This window comes from Megalobrama amblycephala, linkage group LG10, assembly GCF_018812025.1.
Source record: "Megalobrama amblycephala isolate DHTTF-2021 linkage group LG10, ASM1881202v1, whole genome shotgun sequence".
NCBI lineage: Eukaryota > Metazoa > Chordata > Actinopteri > Cypriniformes > Xenocyprididae > Megalobrama > Megalobrama amblycephala.
In genome coordinates, this window is record NC_063053.1 from 27,778,494 (window position 1) to 27,796,430 (window position 17,937).

At 35.9% G+C, this 17,937-nt stretch overlaps 2 protein-coding genes across 2 annotated transcripts in view; one reads left to right on the plus strand and one right to left on the minus strand.

The window, feature by feature from the left end:
- Window positions 1-11,144: 11,144 nt before the first annotated feature.
- On the plus strand, window positions 11,145-13,793 carry epcam (epithelial cell adhesion molecule). Its single transcript, XM_048205620.1, has 10 exons — window positions 11,145-11,304; window positions 11,438-11,507; window positions 11,811-11,915; window positions 12,201-12,459; window positions 12,613-12,678; window positions 12,775-12,838; window positions 12,922-13,020; window positions 13,101-13,301; window positions 13,384-13,428; window positions 13,516-13,793. Exons 2-10 carry the CDS (start codon window positions 11,450-11,452, stop codon window positions 13,540-13,542), a joined length of 924 nt encoding a protein of 307 aa, XP_048061577.1. The 5' UTR covers window positions 11,145-11,304; window positions 11,438-11,449; the 3' UTR covers window positions 13,543-13,793.
- Window positions 13,794-17,072: 3,279 nt separating this feature from the next.
- plekhh2 (pleckstrin homology domain containing, family H (with MyTH4 domain) member 2) overlaps window positions 17,073-17,937 on the minus strand; it is a 54,005-nt gene continuing 53,140 nt past the window's right edge. Inside the window, 1 exon segment of the mRNA XM_048205624.1 lies at window positions 17,073-17,868. Coding sequence (XP_048061581.1) covers window positions 17,683-17,868 — 186 coding nt within the window. The 3' untranslated portion in view covers window positions 17,073-17,682.

Genomic DNA, 17,937 nt, shown 5'->3' on the forward strand with positions numbered 1-17,937 from the left:
TTCAGTAACTTTTCAAAAGTGTGGGAATTGAACATGTGACGGTCCAGTCCAGGACATGCACAGTTGAATGGACAAGCTGAATGAGCAGTTCAAACCATTAAAAACCTGTTAAAGAAAGCTCAGAGTGGCAAGAGCGACCCCTACATTGCTTTGTTGGTATACCAAAATACAACATTGGATAGTATTGGGTACTCACCAGTACAGTTACTAATGGGACATAAGTTGAAATCCAAAGTACCTCCGTCACCTTATTGTTGCCTGAGAGCAAAATACAAATCCAAGACAGCCTGAAACAAAGACAAGACAAGCAAAAGGCCTACTTTGACAGACAAACAAGACTGCTTCCAGATATTCACATAGGAGAAAGAGTGAGAGTATGACAAGGAGATGTCTGGCAACCTGCAGTAATCATGAAAAGACATGAGCAACCAAGATCCTTCATCATACAAAATCTAGATGGAAAATCATACAGGAGGAACAGAAAACATCTTCTCAAGACTGGAGAAAAAAAGTCTCACAACAACAACAACAGACAACACAGTCAATTAGGGCTGGGCGATGTATCGAATGCTTTTGTCACGCGCATTTCTTCAGTAAAGCCGGTTCCCTGATTACCGCTAAATCGCCATCACCTGCTTTCAAATGGAGCGGCATTTAATAGACAGAGCCGTAGATCACTGATAAGCCACGCAATATCGCGTTCAATATCGATATGTATCGCCGTCGATATTGAACGCGTGGCTTATCAGTGATCTACGGCTCCGTCTATTAAATGCCGCTCCATTTGAAAGCAGGTGATGGCGATTTAGCGGTAATCAGGGAACCGGCTTTACTGAAGAAATGCTTGTGACAAAAGCATTCGATACATCGCCCAGCCCTACAGTCAATGACACCAATAGTGAGATGGACTTGCATGTCACTAGAATATTGACTGTTGCTTTTGGACTCCATTTCCCATAAGCCCTCATACCTGGGACTGATTGTGCACACACCTGTAGCTCATCACACACATATGCTATTTATGCAAGACACACACACACCACCATTGCGAAGTCTTGATTTGCTACGGTGGTCATTTCTGAGCGTTTCTTTGTGGATTAATATACTATGTTTGATCTTGGACTGTTTTCCTGTTGCCTGATTCTCTGCTGCCTGCCCTGACTATTGCCTGTTCTTTGGATTGTGATTGTACTCTGCCTGCCCTGACACTTTGCCTGTTTCCTGGACTGTGTATATTTGACGCCTGCCTCGACCTAAGCCTGCGCCTGTTTACGATTCAGTTTTCTCCGCTATTGCCATTGCTGTGTTACGAACCTGTACTGTTTGACTCTGATTAAAATAAAGCTGCAGATGGATCCTCACTCCGCTGACTCTGCATTACAATGACAGGGTGGACAGCAATTTCAGGGACACATGCAAAATGTTTAATATTATTATGAAAATAAAATATTAATGAACAAATTGACTTGTTTTATCAAACAACAAAAAAAAATGTTTATATATAATTTATAATTAAATTTTATGTCATTTAACAACTTTTTACACTCACTCAAAGAAAATGGTATAAAATAAGAAACACATTTAAAGAGACTTATCATTGTACTTGTATATGTGTGTAAATGTTTGGTAATTTATCATAAAACCTCAGAATTTCATTATTTTGCATTATGTTCATGATGAATGAGGGATTTTGATGAGGACACCAAAGGCACTTTATAGTGATTTTGAACCAAAAAGTGTAAAATTACCTGAGGTATCCAGCGCTAGTTTCGACAACATTAACCCCTTTCACAAACACAGTCTTTACTGGTAAATTACCGGTAAGAGATAATGTGTGAACAGGACCTTTTCAAAAATACAGGTAAATTGGTTCTGGCAGGCCTGGGAGACAATAGATGATTTTCAAATCTTAACCTATTTTATAACTGTGGGAGACCACAGACATAGTTACACAACCTGCACATTTATAAAACCAATCCCACCCGTGTAGTATTTGCGTACTTCAGTTCCTCATGGTGTTACCTTCCTTCGCTCTTTTACCCTTGGTTTCAGACTCTGGGATGTTTTTCAGCTGTAGGTTAAGCAGGGGTTTTCAGTAGGTGCTACAGACCCCCCACACATGATGATCCTCATGCGAAGGACCCCCATTAATGTTAAAGATTATTTTTTAATTTAAGATCGGTTCTTGTATAAAGGCCCAATTTATACTGTGAAAAATTTATATTATAAATTTGTCAAAATATTATTTGGAAAAGAATTAGTTTCTATTAAGTTACATTACTATGTTTAGTCTATTTATGTATTTATGTAGTTATTCAAATCATTTTTCAATTTTAATTTATATCTAAAATCTTTTAAATTTAACGAGAATGAATGGCCAATATGTATTTTTGTTTCTTCTACATTTTCTTATTTTCTTAGAAGTGTTAAGCAGAGCTAACCACAATGTATGCTTCAGTTGCAGAAAGGAGAAGTATTAAGAGGAACTAATGCAAGGCTAACATATGCTTTTACCACAAGTTAACCGAAATGTGTATTTTTAATGCAAGCTATATGCCTTTTTGCAGAACTAGAATATTTAGTGTGAAAGTCGTTGAATTTAAGTTAGAAAAATGTGTTAAAAGTTAGAAAAGACGTACTGCACGTGTGCAATCTGTAGATGACCTCTGTATCTTGTACTTTGACAAACTTTGACTTTGAGATGTTTTTAAGTCAGGAAGGAGGATGTGATTAGACTATATATTGGAAGTTGTACAACAGAAAATTGCCACACCTCGGGTGAAGACTTTACTCGCTTTTATGTTCTTTGTAATTTTTTTTATTCTGTATCTTGTTATTAAACCGAAGCCATTGTATTTGGCGATTCGTAAACTTTTCTAAACAAGACTCAGAGTGAAATTACTTTTTACATAAGACTATTATCTGAACCTGCAATTACTTTACTCCATCGAGCCTCAAGAGCACCGGACCCTGACTGAGCCGGCGTGGACTCCACCTTGAAACCTCTGATCGTCATTCAACGCTCTCAATCCTTGGTAAGACCAAATCTTATGATGAAGTTAAGGATTGTAGAAATGTGTGTATGATTAATTGGAGGTTGGGGGGGATAATAAATACAACAATATATATATATGAGCAACATCACACGAGTAGCCATGCGATATGGCTGTATATCAGCACGCTGTGATTCGTCCGTAGGCACGAGGCCGCAGGTAATCACAGCGTGCTGATATACAGCCATATCGCACGGCTACTCGTGTGATATTGCGTTTATACAACAGTTCTGCGGCACGAGTGTGTAAATAAATAAGAAGAACAACGGAGTGTCTTTAAAACACTCTTTAGTGCAGCAATACTTCCTTCCGCCACGGATTCAAATCTCATGTTGTCAGTTGGACCAAGCCTCCGTTACTAATTCTAAAACGTCACTTCAGAACTAGTAACGAAGGAACGTTTCAAATCTCAAGTTATCAGTTGGACCAAGCCTCCGTTACTAACTCTAACAACTCGTTTACACTGCACGCGTGTGCGTTGCGGCTCCGGCATGGTTTTGTTCCGTCTTCTGAACAGTGTCAACTCACACCAGAAGCATTTCAGAAGCGAAGCGGCTGGATTCGCGAGACCACGAGATTTGCCTGTCTGACATTGTTTTCGTTGATTTTTTATGTTTTTAATGGCTAAATTGTTATATATTGTCCGGTTTAATTGTGTTTATTGCTATGCCATAATTTATTTTGCTGTAGCTATACAGATGGAGTTAATAATAATTTTACACTTAATATTCCAGTTATGGACAACAAAAACAAAGAAATTTCAAGTTTTTCAAGGCCGGGTTCACACCGCAAGCGGCAGCAGAGCGTAAGCAGCGCGTATTTTTTTTCAGCGCTCATGTTAACAGATGAGAGCGTTCACACCGCACGCAGAGGCTGCGCGGCAGCGCGTAGCAGGAGCAGAGCAGAAGCAGCAGTGCCGCGATCGTTTCGGCGCTGGGTCTATTTTTGCTGCGCTGCTAACGCTCAATTAAAGTGCAGTACACCTTCGATGGACAAAATAAATATTTCACACAAAAAGTGCTCAAAATGCACAGAATAAGCATATCTAGTGTGTTTTAACAAGAATTTAAGTATGTCATGAAAGAAAATCAATATTAAAAAATATTTATAGAAGATTTACTCATTTAAACTTGTTTTTAATTATTCAGTTTGGGCTAAAGTATGGTATATTATAGAAAACTAAACTAAACTAGCCAGAAAATATGATATATAAACATAATTTTAGTTATTACACAGACAGCAATATAGGCTCTTGCAAATCAAACCCGAGTTTGCTGTCTTTTTCGCAGAGTATGCAGTCTTGTAAACATGTTCATGCGTCAGATGATGTAAAACACAAAGCTTACCTCATTTGTGTGCAGCATGACACGAGGCTTTTATTTATTTTTATTTAGGCTATTTTATGTTAATATGTGAGTGTTGTACACCTTGCATTAGGGCTGGGCGATATATCTCATGCGATTCTCACGCGCATTTCGTCAGTAAAGCCGGTTCCCTGATTACCGCTAAATCGCCATCACCTGCTTTCAAATGAAGCGCCATTTAACAGACAGAGTAGTTCACTGATAAGCCACGCAAATATCGCGTTCATTATCGAAGGCGATTCATCTGCGATATGAACGTGATATTGCGTGGCTTATCAGTGAACTACGGCTCTGTCAGTTAAATGGCGCTCCATTTGAAAGCAGGTGATGGAGATTTACCGGTAATCAGGGAACCGGCTTTACTGACGAAATGCGCGTGAGAATCGCGCATGCGATATATCGCCCAGCCCTACCTTGCATATTAACAAACTTTCAAGACTATCAAGTTTAACAATGACCAATTATAAAAACAAATTTATAGCTGTCTTTGTAAAGAAATGCTCACTTTATATGTAGATTCGAGCCGCTGCTGTGACGCTGTACAAACGCTTCCAGTGTGAATACTCGCGCGTCTCTGCAGCTGCAGTTCACGCTCACGCGCTGCTTCCGCTCTGCTGCCGCTTGCGGTAGGTGTGTTCGACATCGGCTGCGGCTGGATGTAACCGATCGGCGAGATTAGCCGCGTGCAGGCGGGGAGGAGCTTAAAACGGAGACGTGAAGTCGGACAATTTCTGCTTCCCGTAGTGACGCTCGCGCTGCGTTTGCATCGGTTTGCATACTTTATCACAGCTGAAGTGAAATAAATGCAATATTTGACTACACTGATGTTTCAGAGACCTTTTCATTCAAAACTTTATGTACTGCTTAAGCCCCGGGTATACTTCACTTTCGGCGTCCGCGCGTCTTTCAAAGTATACTACACCACGGATGCGCGCGGATGACCGCGATCGTCACATGGGCAGTACAGCTTTTTTCTATGTTCTACCTGACATCGGAGAGCAGCACTGAGTCGTGTCATCAACGGGACATTCACTGGACATGATCGTAGAAGAAAAGAAGTGCATGCTTTCCCATATTTTATGTATCCCCCTCCATGAATTTGCCGCCCTAAAAACGTCTTTGTACACTTTCAAACATGAATTGTACAAATGTGCTTACTTTCTAATCTCTTTGCACAAACGCTGGTCAAGTTCGCTGTGTTTTTCTCTTTTTTCAAGCATATTGTTAAACCGGTATTTTCACACTCTTCTTTGACGGCTGAACACTGTGCTCAATACTGTGCGTATTGCCACCTAGTGGACTCTTCTGCTTGCGCATGCGCTGTTGCACGCGGACTGTCCGCGCGGTCTCGAAATTTGGCCTGCACGCGGCCAGGGTGTGCGGCCGGCACACCGGCCGCACACCCTGGCACACGGCACACGATTGTCAAGTGTGCCGTGGATAATTACCAAAATGCCAAAAAACAAACAAACAAACAAACAAACAAAAAAAACAATAAATGCTACACCTTGTAGCTTATCTCTATATTTCCGAATTTTTGCTTTATTGTTTAAAAAACAATGATATAGGTCACCCTTTACACTTGTATGTGGTTTTACAAATGTTTAACGAATGAAAAGGATTTTAAAGAGCTTGTGACAAAACCTCTAACTCCATTGGATCCTCAAACTGTCAGTCAAACCTCATAAATCCACCTCGCCTCATATATATATATATATATATATATATATATATATATATATATATATATATATACAATCTCCTCAGCTCCTCAGGTCCCTCTGGATTCCCTGGGAAACACAAACACAGTATCAGACTCTGATAAGCCACTCAAGACTTTCTCATTCCTGCTTACTTGGACATTCCTCTCTCGCTTGTATTATCACCATTGCTCAATAAACCTGCTGTCATTTGTATCACTTACCTCTGTGTCCCTTGTCTATCTGCTGACAATTACATTTATTCATTTTATTTATTAACATTTTTATTTAAATCAGATTTTATTTAATTTTATAATTTTAATTTATATCTAAAATCTTTTAAATCTAAATATTTAGTTTCTATTTAGTTATATTACATTTAATCAATTTATTTATTTAGACAAATAATTTTATTCAAATTATATTATAATTTTATATATATATTTTAAATAATTTTAATCATTTCTAAATATTTTGTTTCTATTCAGTTACATTATTCAAATTAATATTTTATTTATAAATAATTATAATTCATATATTTAAATATTTTTTTAAATTTTAATTTTTAGCATTATTTAAAAAATGTAATCTTTTAAATCCATTTTTTTGTTTCTATTCAGTTACATTTAATCTTTTTTTTTTTTTTATTTAGACTTGTATAATTTTTTTATTTAATCACATTTTTAAATCCTTTTTTAATTAGGCTACATCTGTAAATCTTCTACAACTTAAATCTAAATATTTTTATTTGCTTTTTCCATGGACTCCCTAGTACTCATAACTTGAATAACAAATCCAAATATGTCTCTATGTTACCAGATGGACCAAAGGAATTTGCTGTTGTAATGCATGCATTTCCCTGAAAAGTACTGATCCCTCTGAAAAATGCATCACAGGAGGAAGATCTAAATTTTAGGTATCAAGGGTAAAATATTTATTGGTGATACAAATATTTTACAAAATAGAGTCTCAAATAACTACATTAAAAATATACTTAATAATATTATATACTTAAGTATATAATCCTCCAGCTAGCTTATTCTGGACTTCTGTGTTTGGAGATATGAATTTGCCTAAAGCTTAGTGAACCATGGGTAAATTCCATATTAATAATAAAGTAAAAGGAGTCTCTTATATCCAGTAAAACATGTGCAGGATCATTTAAATTAGATATTGATTACTCTTGTAATTTATGTAAAGGTGTAAAGGATTTTCATTTATTTTTCCATTGCATACATACAAAATTATTTTGGATTGATGTGGAGCATTTAATTAAGAAATATATATATTTATATATATATATATATATATATATATATATATAGGTGCGTAGTGTTTCAAAGTAACTACTGGCCTGGCAGCAATACATTGTTTTAAATAATTTTCAGGTCCCTTTGACAACGTTGTCATCTGTATGCGCAAAGGACGAACTTTTCAGTTTTTAGTACACCATTGTTGTGTAAACATACCCTTATACCGTTCATTTCAGTAGTCTGTTGTCATGCAATGTCTTTACCATTTTGAATGAATCTTTTGATTAAATGATTCAGTGACTCATTTCTTTTTAGCTGCAGGCTGAGAGAGTGATGAAGATTGAATGCTGTTTTTATTTTCTGTCATGATTGTAACAATAGTTCTGGTTAAAGAGACAGAAAGCATTAATAAATAGACTATTAAGAGTCTTAAATATATTAAATATGAGATAATATAACAGAGATAATAAGTTGCAGTTGCATTGCAAACAATGTTTTTGCCTTTTTTCTCATTTTTTCTCTAACTGTTTCTTTGAAACGGGCCTCTGAATTGCAAAGGCCACCTCTGCTTGGGAGTTTTTCTGGTGGAATATGTTGTACTACTTTTTTACCTTCTTGGTTAATTTCTCACACAAAGGGTAATGGCAAAGTAAGCATATTTCACATGCTTCAGTTTAGTTAAGCATTTAAAATAATCTTTAATCTGGCAATTTTAAACCACTTTGCGGTGTTGTGTGCAGGAAGTTGCAGCCAACCAATCTAAATGTAGTTAAACATCTGTGTTCATTTAAAAAAAAAAGTATTTGAAAGTGTAAGAGAGTTGATTTCATCCTAATTTCTAGACATTGTGAAGTCCAGGTGAGTAGATTGTCTTTTTATTTGCGCTTTGCTTGTTAAACAAACCTCAATTTCTTTAGACCAAGATGTTTTTTTTTAAATATGTTTTCAGTGCATTAGTATTGTTTCCATGGACTGTTTAAAACCTTTAACTTGAGAAACTGCTGAGAAATTTTATATCTTCTAAAATATACTGCTGAATAAAATATACTGCTTTATATACTGTTGAGAAATGTTACATTTCCAACTAAAGCTGACAAAAAACAAAAAATAGAATCTGTAACAAATAATTGCTTTTAAACAATTTGTATATGAGCAAACATATCACAATGTTTAATAAAGTTTGAGAAACCTATAAGTAATTAAAGAGATGATTCAGGTTTATTCAGTAACACTTCATTTAATTTGAGAGATGGTTCTATTCTCGTGGGTGAGACCTTTTATAAGGGGTAGAGAAATAAATATATTGAGGTAAAATGGGGAAAATATAATGGCTTACAACAACTAAAAAAATTAATAAATAAATAAATAGTTGCTAATTGTGGAAAAACATAAGAGCACCATCAAGTGGAGATTTGGAAATATAACACGGAAAAACATTTTTCAAGTGCATTCAGTTATTACATATTTTCATTCGAGACAAGCAATGCAGACCAATTTGTCTGACATCTGACATCCTTCATAACCTTACCCCCCTATACCTCTCAGTCCTGCTTCTTCCCTACATTCCTTACCACTCACTTCATTCATCCATGGCTACAATGTTAACTGTTCCTACATTCAGACTCAGTACCATGGGGGCTAGAGCATTCAGCTGCTCTGCCCCAAGAATTTGGAACTCTCTTCTCATCCGTCAACTGGACTCTCTTCATCAATTCAAATCACTGCTTAAAACACATCTGTTTAGATTAGCATACTCTACATGATTCACATCTATTAATTTTTTATTGTTTATTATTTAATTTGATTTTATTACCTGATTATATTAGATTGTGGACTTGCATTGTTTTTTTCTCTACTTTGTTATGTAAGGTGTCCTTGGGTGTCTTAAAAGGTGCCATCAAATAAAATGTATTATTTTTATTATCTTGAAATGTTTTTTAAAGAGTGTCATAAAAATTATTAAACAAATTATTGCCCTTGTTTAGTTTAGACTTAGATATTGTTACATTAAGAGGTTTTACAACCTATATATAAATAAGGTTTCAGATCCATATGACTACTGCCATATGAAACACTTATAAGCATATTTTAGAGCCAAAGAATGAACACAGATCCAGATGTATATGATAGGAAATTGTCTACGGGATGTTGTTTGAGATACTGCTACACTATACTGAGAGTATGACGTCAGTTTCGTTGTTGTTGTTGTAGGTATCAGTATGGAAGGGTGTGTCCATTTTAAAAAATTTCTCAGCTTTGACATCGCTGTGCTTCCCATGAGGCCTACCTGTGGGCTACACATTACAGAGATGATATTTTCGACTCAGTCCAAAATTTGGTGTCCAAAGATTTGCTTTAAAATTTAGTTTAATATCTAAACACTAGTATACAGAACAAGTCTTGATTGTGCAATGCTTAGAAAGTAGTGGTTGGGGGGTTGGGCCACTTCTGTCCAAACTTGTTCACCTGGTTTTCGCTGCATTCTTTGAGAAGCAGAAACAGCGTCTGTGTTGATGCCTAGTTTAATGACTTTACCTGTAACACTGAATGTCCCAATACTGATCGTTAATGTGATTGTCATTCCTGTCAATAATTGGCATGACACATTAATCAAAAAAAAGAAGAAAAAAAAGAAAAAAGAAAAGGTGTTTTAAATGCTACAATAACTGATTATGGCAATTCAGTGTGTACTTTATTATTTAAAAAAAAAAAAATATTTATTATTTTTTTTAAAAAAGGGGGAAAAATAATTATTGTGCCATTCCATTTCACCAACACCCTACCTCATTGTAATTTTAAACATTTTAATTAAAATGATAAACAATACAGTAAACATTATCATTCAAAATAGTAAAATTGTAAAATTGACTAATAATAATAATAATAATAATAATTTGAAAAAATAAACATCCTAACAGTTCTAAAAACATTAACTGTGTGAGAGCATGTTAGTCACTTTGACAACTGTCAAAACTGTCTATACTGTACATTGTCTCATTTGTCTTTGTAGGTCATAGCCCTCCTTGTCTGGTCAGGCATGATATTTTATATATATATATATATATATATATATATATATATATATATATAGGCCTATATATAGCCTATATAAACCTCAAAACAGTAATAATGGTCATGTATGGTAATGATTTCACCAGACTAATAATTCTAACTTATTTAATTAAATTCTAATTAATTAAACTGATTGTGTTATACTCCCCACTTTCTCCTACACATTTAGGTTATTTTTAATATTTGGTGACAGTATTTTTATTCATTCAAATCCGTTTTTTTTTTTTTTTTAAATTAAACATTCATTTTATGTTCTTAAATGATTTTAAAACTCAATGTTACTACATGTTTATATTTCTCTCTTTCCCTCTTAATTATGATGAATCACAATTGTGTATGAAATGTAGGCTCAATAGGAGCCTATTTTAAATTATATAAATTAACTTGCTTTGCTTTACGTCTGTAAGAGCAAGTGTGTTAGTCACCTTGTGTTTGTTTCACTTCGGTAGTCTTTGTCATATGGGCTACACCTTGCAGCAATGCTGCAGTTTCACCTGATAGGTATCAGAGTTTGCATGTGTTGAGTTTCAACCGAAAATCTTTGTTGGTGCTTTACATTTCCAAAATGGAGAAAGGAAGTTTTGCGTTCACTCTCGATGCGTCAAGTGGCCAAATATGGTCATGGGCGGAAAAAAGGTGAGTCTGTTTAGAGTTAATTCCGCCCACTTACACCTGACGTCTTCACTCAAACAGGTATACATAATTTGCCACCTGTTGCGCGTTTAGAACAGTCGTTTGGCGGGGTAGAGAGAGGATATCTACTGGATCTATTTATTAAGCTCAAGAGTCTACAGAAAGCGGATTAACTCACTTGGTTGGATTTTGCTCGGGTTTTTTTTCAAGCTTATCGGAGCTTTTTTTGGTAAGAGAACCTCGGCGTTTTAGTGGTGAAAGACTAGTTAAATTGCGCATTCTGTATATTAACATAGGTCTACGCATCAGTACCTCGTACGGAGTGACTTATAACGCCGATACTGTTTGTTTCTGTTTTTCAGTTCTTAACCACGATGAAGGTTTTAATCGCCTTATTTGTTGTGGTATTCGTGGATGTGGTCGCTTCACAATGTAAGTAATTTTGTTTTATATTTAAAAGGCTTTAAAACGTACACCAGAAAATGAATGAATGAATGAATGAATGAATGGGATTAAATTATTACAAATTGTTTAGTCCTTGTTAACAACTTGATAGTTGGAAGGCAAACAAAACAAAGATCCTGGGTGTGGTTCAGTATGGGGGGAGGGGCAAACTCTACTCGTTTCGGGTTATACATTTTAAATTTTCCTATCTACCAAAAAGTTTGTTTAAACAAACTGTGTACTATGTTTTTCTTTTTTTATTCATTGTCACGAAATATTTTAATCCAACAGGTGATCAATGTAAGACTATGAAATGGGCGAAATGTGACGGAAACCCATGTCAGTGCACCCTTCAGTTAGCTGATGCAGTACAGCAGCAGATTGATTGTACTAAGTGTGAGTTTCTTTATACTCTTAAATTGGTTTTGATGAACTGTATATTTTTTTTGATGTCCCTACTAAAGTGTCTAACCTGGGCTGTATTTAAAAAAATCCAAAAACAAACAAAAAAACCCTAGCCTGGTTTGCTGACTTAACTAGTTTCCCAGGCTGCTTTTTGATGGGTTTTGGAAGCTTCACCTGGCTGAGCACCAACTTGCCTAGCTGAGACAAACCAGAAGGTTTTAATCATCATTTCTCATTAGGCTGTTTTTTTTTTTTTTTAATTCTCCCTCCCCACAGTGATTCCCAAATGCTATCTCATGAAAGCGGAAATGTATCGTGCCAAGAAAAACCTGAGCACAAGATCAATTGGTGGGAAGCCAGTAGAGACCGCCTTTGTGGACAATGATGGCATCTATGACCCAGAGTGTGAGAATGATGGGAAGTTCAAGGCTATCCAGTGTAACAACACTGATGTCTGCTGGTGTGTCAACAGTGCTGGTGTACGTAGAAGTGACAAGGGAGACAAGAACATCAAGTGTGAGCCTGTGGAGACCTAGTGAGTGCACTTGTATTAGCAAAGCATGTTACCAGGACACTCTTCTGACACACCCAGTATGAGGTGTGGTCTGTATTGTATTATTTGTGGAAGGAAGCAAAACTTGATGGTCTGACAATGCTTTTTTTTTTCTTTCTCTCTCTCGTCCACCAGTTGGGTTCGCCTGGAATTGAAGCATAAAGCAACAGCTGTACCTCTTGATGGTGACAAATTGAAGGCGTATGTTACAATGGGTTTTTAGGGTTTTGCTAGACCGTGTGGAATATAAAGCTCTGCTTTTATGTCTTTTGTTAATTTATTGCTTTATTTTTGCAGTGGGTTTCAGAAAGCTATGCAGGACCGTTACATGTTGGACCCGAGTTTTGTGGACAAGGTTGAGGTAAGACATTTGCTGTTATGCTGCCACTCAACTTGGCTGCTTGTGATACAGAAGTTAACAAATCTCTCCCCCCCCCCCCCCAGTATGACAAAGATGGCCGCCTCATTGTTGTGGATGTCGTAAAGCAGAAGAAAACCAGTGGTCCTGACCTGTCCCGCATGAGTTATTACATGGAGAAGGATGTAAGACTCCTCATGATTTCTCTTATTTTTAATTCCTGGTTTTTTTTGTAACTAGTATGAAATTCGTCTGTCTTCCGTAGGTCAAAGTTCTGCCCTTGTTTCTCAATGATAAACAACTATTTGAGGTCCCTGTTGCTGGGGGAAATGTGTCAATGGAGACTATCCTGGTGTACTATGTAGATGAAACGGCACCCACCTTCACCATGCAGAAGCTGACTGGTGGCATCATTGCTGTCATTGTGGTGGTCAGCTTGATTGTGCTTGCTGGACTTCTTGTTCTGGTATGTGTTTTTTAAAAAAAAAAAAAAATCCCCCCCCCCCCCAAAGTATGTACTTGTCATCTAACTGTTCCTCTTGTTTCAGTTCTTCCTTGCACGGCGACAGAAGGCCCAGTACAGTAAAGCACAGGTTAGTTATTTACTTCATTATCCAAACTGTGGTATTTCCCTAAAGGAAGCAAGCTTCTGTTTAACATGTTTCCTTCTCTTCTTGCAGGGCAGAGAGATGGAGACCATGTCTTAAAGCTATTAATGATGTCCCATGTACTTGAATCTGACTCTGGGACGTGCCCCATGCTGATGCATAGACCTGTTGTGTACACTGCATGTGATCCTTTCATATTGGGGAAATTGTCTGTTACATGCTGAGTACAGTTGCTTTTAAGTGTCACTGTTACGTTTTGCTATTTAATGAGGGCTCCTTTTCAATTGGATCAAATTTTTAACATTGTACAGTTTGTGACTTAAGTTTTTAATAAAATGTGTTAAATGTCATGCTTGCTTATCCTTAAACCTACCATATTCCTTTTATCTGCCATATGACAATGTAAATGTAGTAAATCAAAACTCTTTAAATATGTATCGGTAAAGACTGTTCTACCACAATTTTTTTTTTTTTTTTTTTTTTTTTCTCTCTTGGTGACCACATGATTTGATAGTACTTTTCAGCCCAGGGCAAGCTGAGCTGCACCCATTTGTCACATGAGATTGATCACAAAAGTAAATCTTACTCAAATCTTTAAGTCATGGCAACTTGTTTAATAGGGCTGGTTCTAGAGAACACTTTACGTTGCGGCGTTTAATTTGGGAAGGGTATCCATTTTGTGCTCTGTGACTGCGAGACTTCCTTATGCATAGGCTATTAAGTCACTAAAAGAACAGTGCTGTGAATGGTAGAACCAGTGTTTTATAAGTACAAATGCCAAATACCAGTTTGCAATATCAAGTAGCATAAAGAACTTTTGAACAGTTAAAAGTAGCTAGAAGATGGTAGTGGAAGCAAATATATTACAACTAGCAGTGCCTGCTCTTACTATAAGGGGTTTTAAATCTGGCCTGAAGTGTCTAATTGTAGACCCCTTACATTTGCGTTTGTACAAGGGTTATTTTCTTTCAGAATTTAGAACAAAGGGGCTGTTTATTAACCCAAAGCTGCTGACCATTCAATTGCAGAGAAGGACTAATAATTAAACCCATGAGAGAACTGTGCATTGAGCTTTTTGAAATACTGGTCAGACCTGTTGCTCAAGTTTCAGCCACAAAAAGTTCCTATATCATTGTGGTATGACTTATGCAAATGTCTGACTAACAAAGGACAAAACCTCCTCTCACGAACCAGGAAGCAGTGTTTACTCAAATTCTGCTTTGAAGAGTCTGTCAGGCTTTAACAGGCACATTAATGAATGACCAGTGTATTACTAATGAAAAGCTTTCCCAAACTTGCTTAGTTAAAAATGGCACGTTACAAATATGTACAAGAATAGCAAACACCTTGCCAAAGAAAGAGGTTGCAGCATGACAAGTGGCAAAAGTCCAAAGAAATTCAGAAATGAATTTGAACTTTTCTTTTTTTTTTTAAAGAAATCTGGCATTCCCTTGTTTTCAATTCTAGTCCCCTAGTATTTTTTCCCAGAAGAGCTTCAAGCATTTGTTTCTCAGACTAGTTTAGACAGGTTTAGGTGGATCACATTTTACCCTCCCCCAACCGTGCTCACACCTGAGTTGGGAGTCACATATAGACAGTCTGTGTTTCCATGGCAGAAAAGGAGGGATTAAATAACAAAGCCTGTCAGATGAGTGTGGGTCACAGTAGGGAGGGACATTTTTGTGAGGATGGTTCACTCCTCACCTGCGTTTCGGTTTATATTATCGACGATACTTAAAAGGCACACAATTTAGTTATAAGCAATACAATTTTGTTACATCATTGGCTTTAGAGTATGTAAGTTACCATCTTAAATAGTTTTCAAGTATCAGGTGTTTATCTTCATTAGCATACTAGGTGACATTTGACTCGGCATTCCTGCTGTAAGAATAATATGAGTCATGGCTGGGGAACACAGATACCAATAAAAGGGTAGATGATGACAAAACTTGTTTGTTTACACTGAATCAAAGGGCGAATTGTTCCAGGTAACATACCAAAGTAATTAAAAAAAATATTGATTTGATTCTGTGTAATGAAGTGAGGGAGTCTGCCAGTAGGACAAAGCACAAAGAAAAACAGCCACCAAGTGGGAAGATGTGACATGGAAGAAATACCTGTTTTTTAATTCCACTGGTTTGGGAAATAGCAGGAAGTGTGGCAACAAACAGAAACAAACATTTGGAATTATACAAAGCAAGTTTTTATAACCAGAATACTGATGAAGAGAAGCTAAACAATCATTCATGTCCTGTACAAAAATCATTTTAGATTACTGTCAAGAACTGTAGCTGACTTGTATTCCTGAGCAGTATATGCATTATATACAGTAGGAACGCTACCATTCATGTTTAGGGTCGGTAAGATTTTTTTTTTTTTTAAGAATTTAATACATTTATACAGAAAGAACACATTATATTGATCAAAAGTGACAGTAAAGACATGTCACAAATAAAAGCTTTTCTTTTAAACTTTCTATTCATTAAAGAATCCTGAAAAAATGTGTAATGGTTTCAACAAAAAAAAAAGAAGCACAACTGTTTTAGCATTGAAAATAATAAGAAATGTATCTTAAGCACCAAATCAGCATATTAGAATGATTTCTGAAGGATCATGTGACTGAAGACTGGAGTAATGATGCTGAAAATTCAGTTTGCAATCACAGGAATGAATTGCTTTTTAAAATATATTTTATAAAATAAATCAAATATTCATTTTAAATTGTAATATTACACATTATTACTGTTTTTACTGTTTACTTTGATCAAATAAATGTGGCAGAGCAGAGACTTCTTTCATTCGATACTGACCCCAAACTTTTGAATGGTAGTGTTTTAATATAACATGATGAATTTCTATTTTAAAAACAGATCCAATTTTAGTTTTTGAGTAAGAACATTTATTTAAAATAGCATAATAGATCATATTTAAAGAAAATACACTTTAGAAATAAATAAATACAATTTACCATGACATTATCTATCAAAGTGTCCCTTGTTCAATGATGAAATGCTTTGGCTTATATTTATTTATATTTATTCGGCTATATATATATAATTTTCTTTGGCTTTATGGTATTTTTAGGAACCTTCCAGTTTGTGTTTCCTGCATTGAATCTCTTTATGAATCTCACGCCCCTTGTTCAGTAAACGGTACATACTCTCTAAAATACTGCACCTATCCTATGACTTTATGCTGGCTTCCTTCACCAAAAAACAACACGTCTTTTGTCTTAATACACTTCCTGTTGTATCGTAATCCTTACATTCTCTCACTGCAAGTTTAAACATGCAAAAATGTGGCGAGATTCAGAGTGGCAGGATACATAACTGTAGTATTACTCATTCTGCAATCAAAATTTACTTCCAGTTTCATTTGAGTAAACTCCAGCAAGTCAACATATCATACCTACATATACCTTTTGCGTGTAAGGAAATGTGTTTAGTTAGTGTTTTGGGTTTATATATTCCTTTGAAATAAGATTGTTGCTAGAGCCTGAAAAGTAAAAAATGGTCTTTTCACACAGAATTTTATACACAGATGTAGAAGTATTAGAATACCATGTTAGCATGACAAAAGTCCACTTAGGTGAATCTCATGAAACTTAAGAGTCAAAGAACAGTTCTGGCCATATTTCATCCCAAAGTCATTTTTAAATTTTGCACAAGGGGGTAAAAAGATTATTTGCTTCTTTTTTTTTCATGAAAATTATGTACATTTCCACGCAAAGTTGCATTACTGATTCAAGATCGGATTGGATTTAAAAAAAACAACACTATACATAAACAGTTTAAATTATCTTGTTTTAAATAGCTTATATAGTAATGAGAACATAATTACCATTGAGAGTAATATGAATTACACAAAAATCTCAAAAATACAATATCAGGAAAAAATGTTAATGAAAATCTGGGGCAAAATGTCATAAAAATAATGTTAGGCTTAATTTTTACATGCAAATTACTATTTATTTTTTTGTTATTTTGGAGTGAAACATGACTTGGACATGTTCATGAGATCTCACCCATTTTTATGTTGAGGACTATTGTGAACCATGTCACCCTAAGCTCTCCAACAGATTAATTAAATATTAGATGATTAAAGGAAATGTCTCTTATTTAATTTCCATATTCCCTTCGATGTAAATCAGTACATTGTAAAGGTGGTTTTGGCACTAGCTTACAACTTACTAACGAAGGGAGTGGACCGAGACATATGACATGATCCACCAGTGATATATTAAAGGAGGGTCGGTGCCTTGCTGGGTCTGCAGGCAGCTGGAGGAGACTTGCTCCTTGATTCCTTGTTCTTCATCTCTCCAGACAGGGCCAGAAGCAGGGCTGGGGCTGACAGGTGGTGCACTGCAACTTTTTGTTGTTGTGTGCAGTTAATGTAGTTGGCTATGAGAAGCGTCAGGTCTCGAACCTAAAAAAACAAAGGAAGCAGAGAAATGCTGTGGGACACACTTTGTAAAATGTTCATGTATGTTTGCTG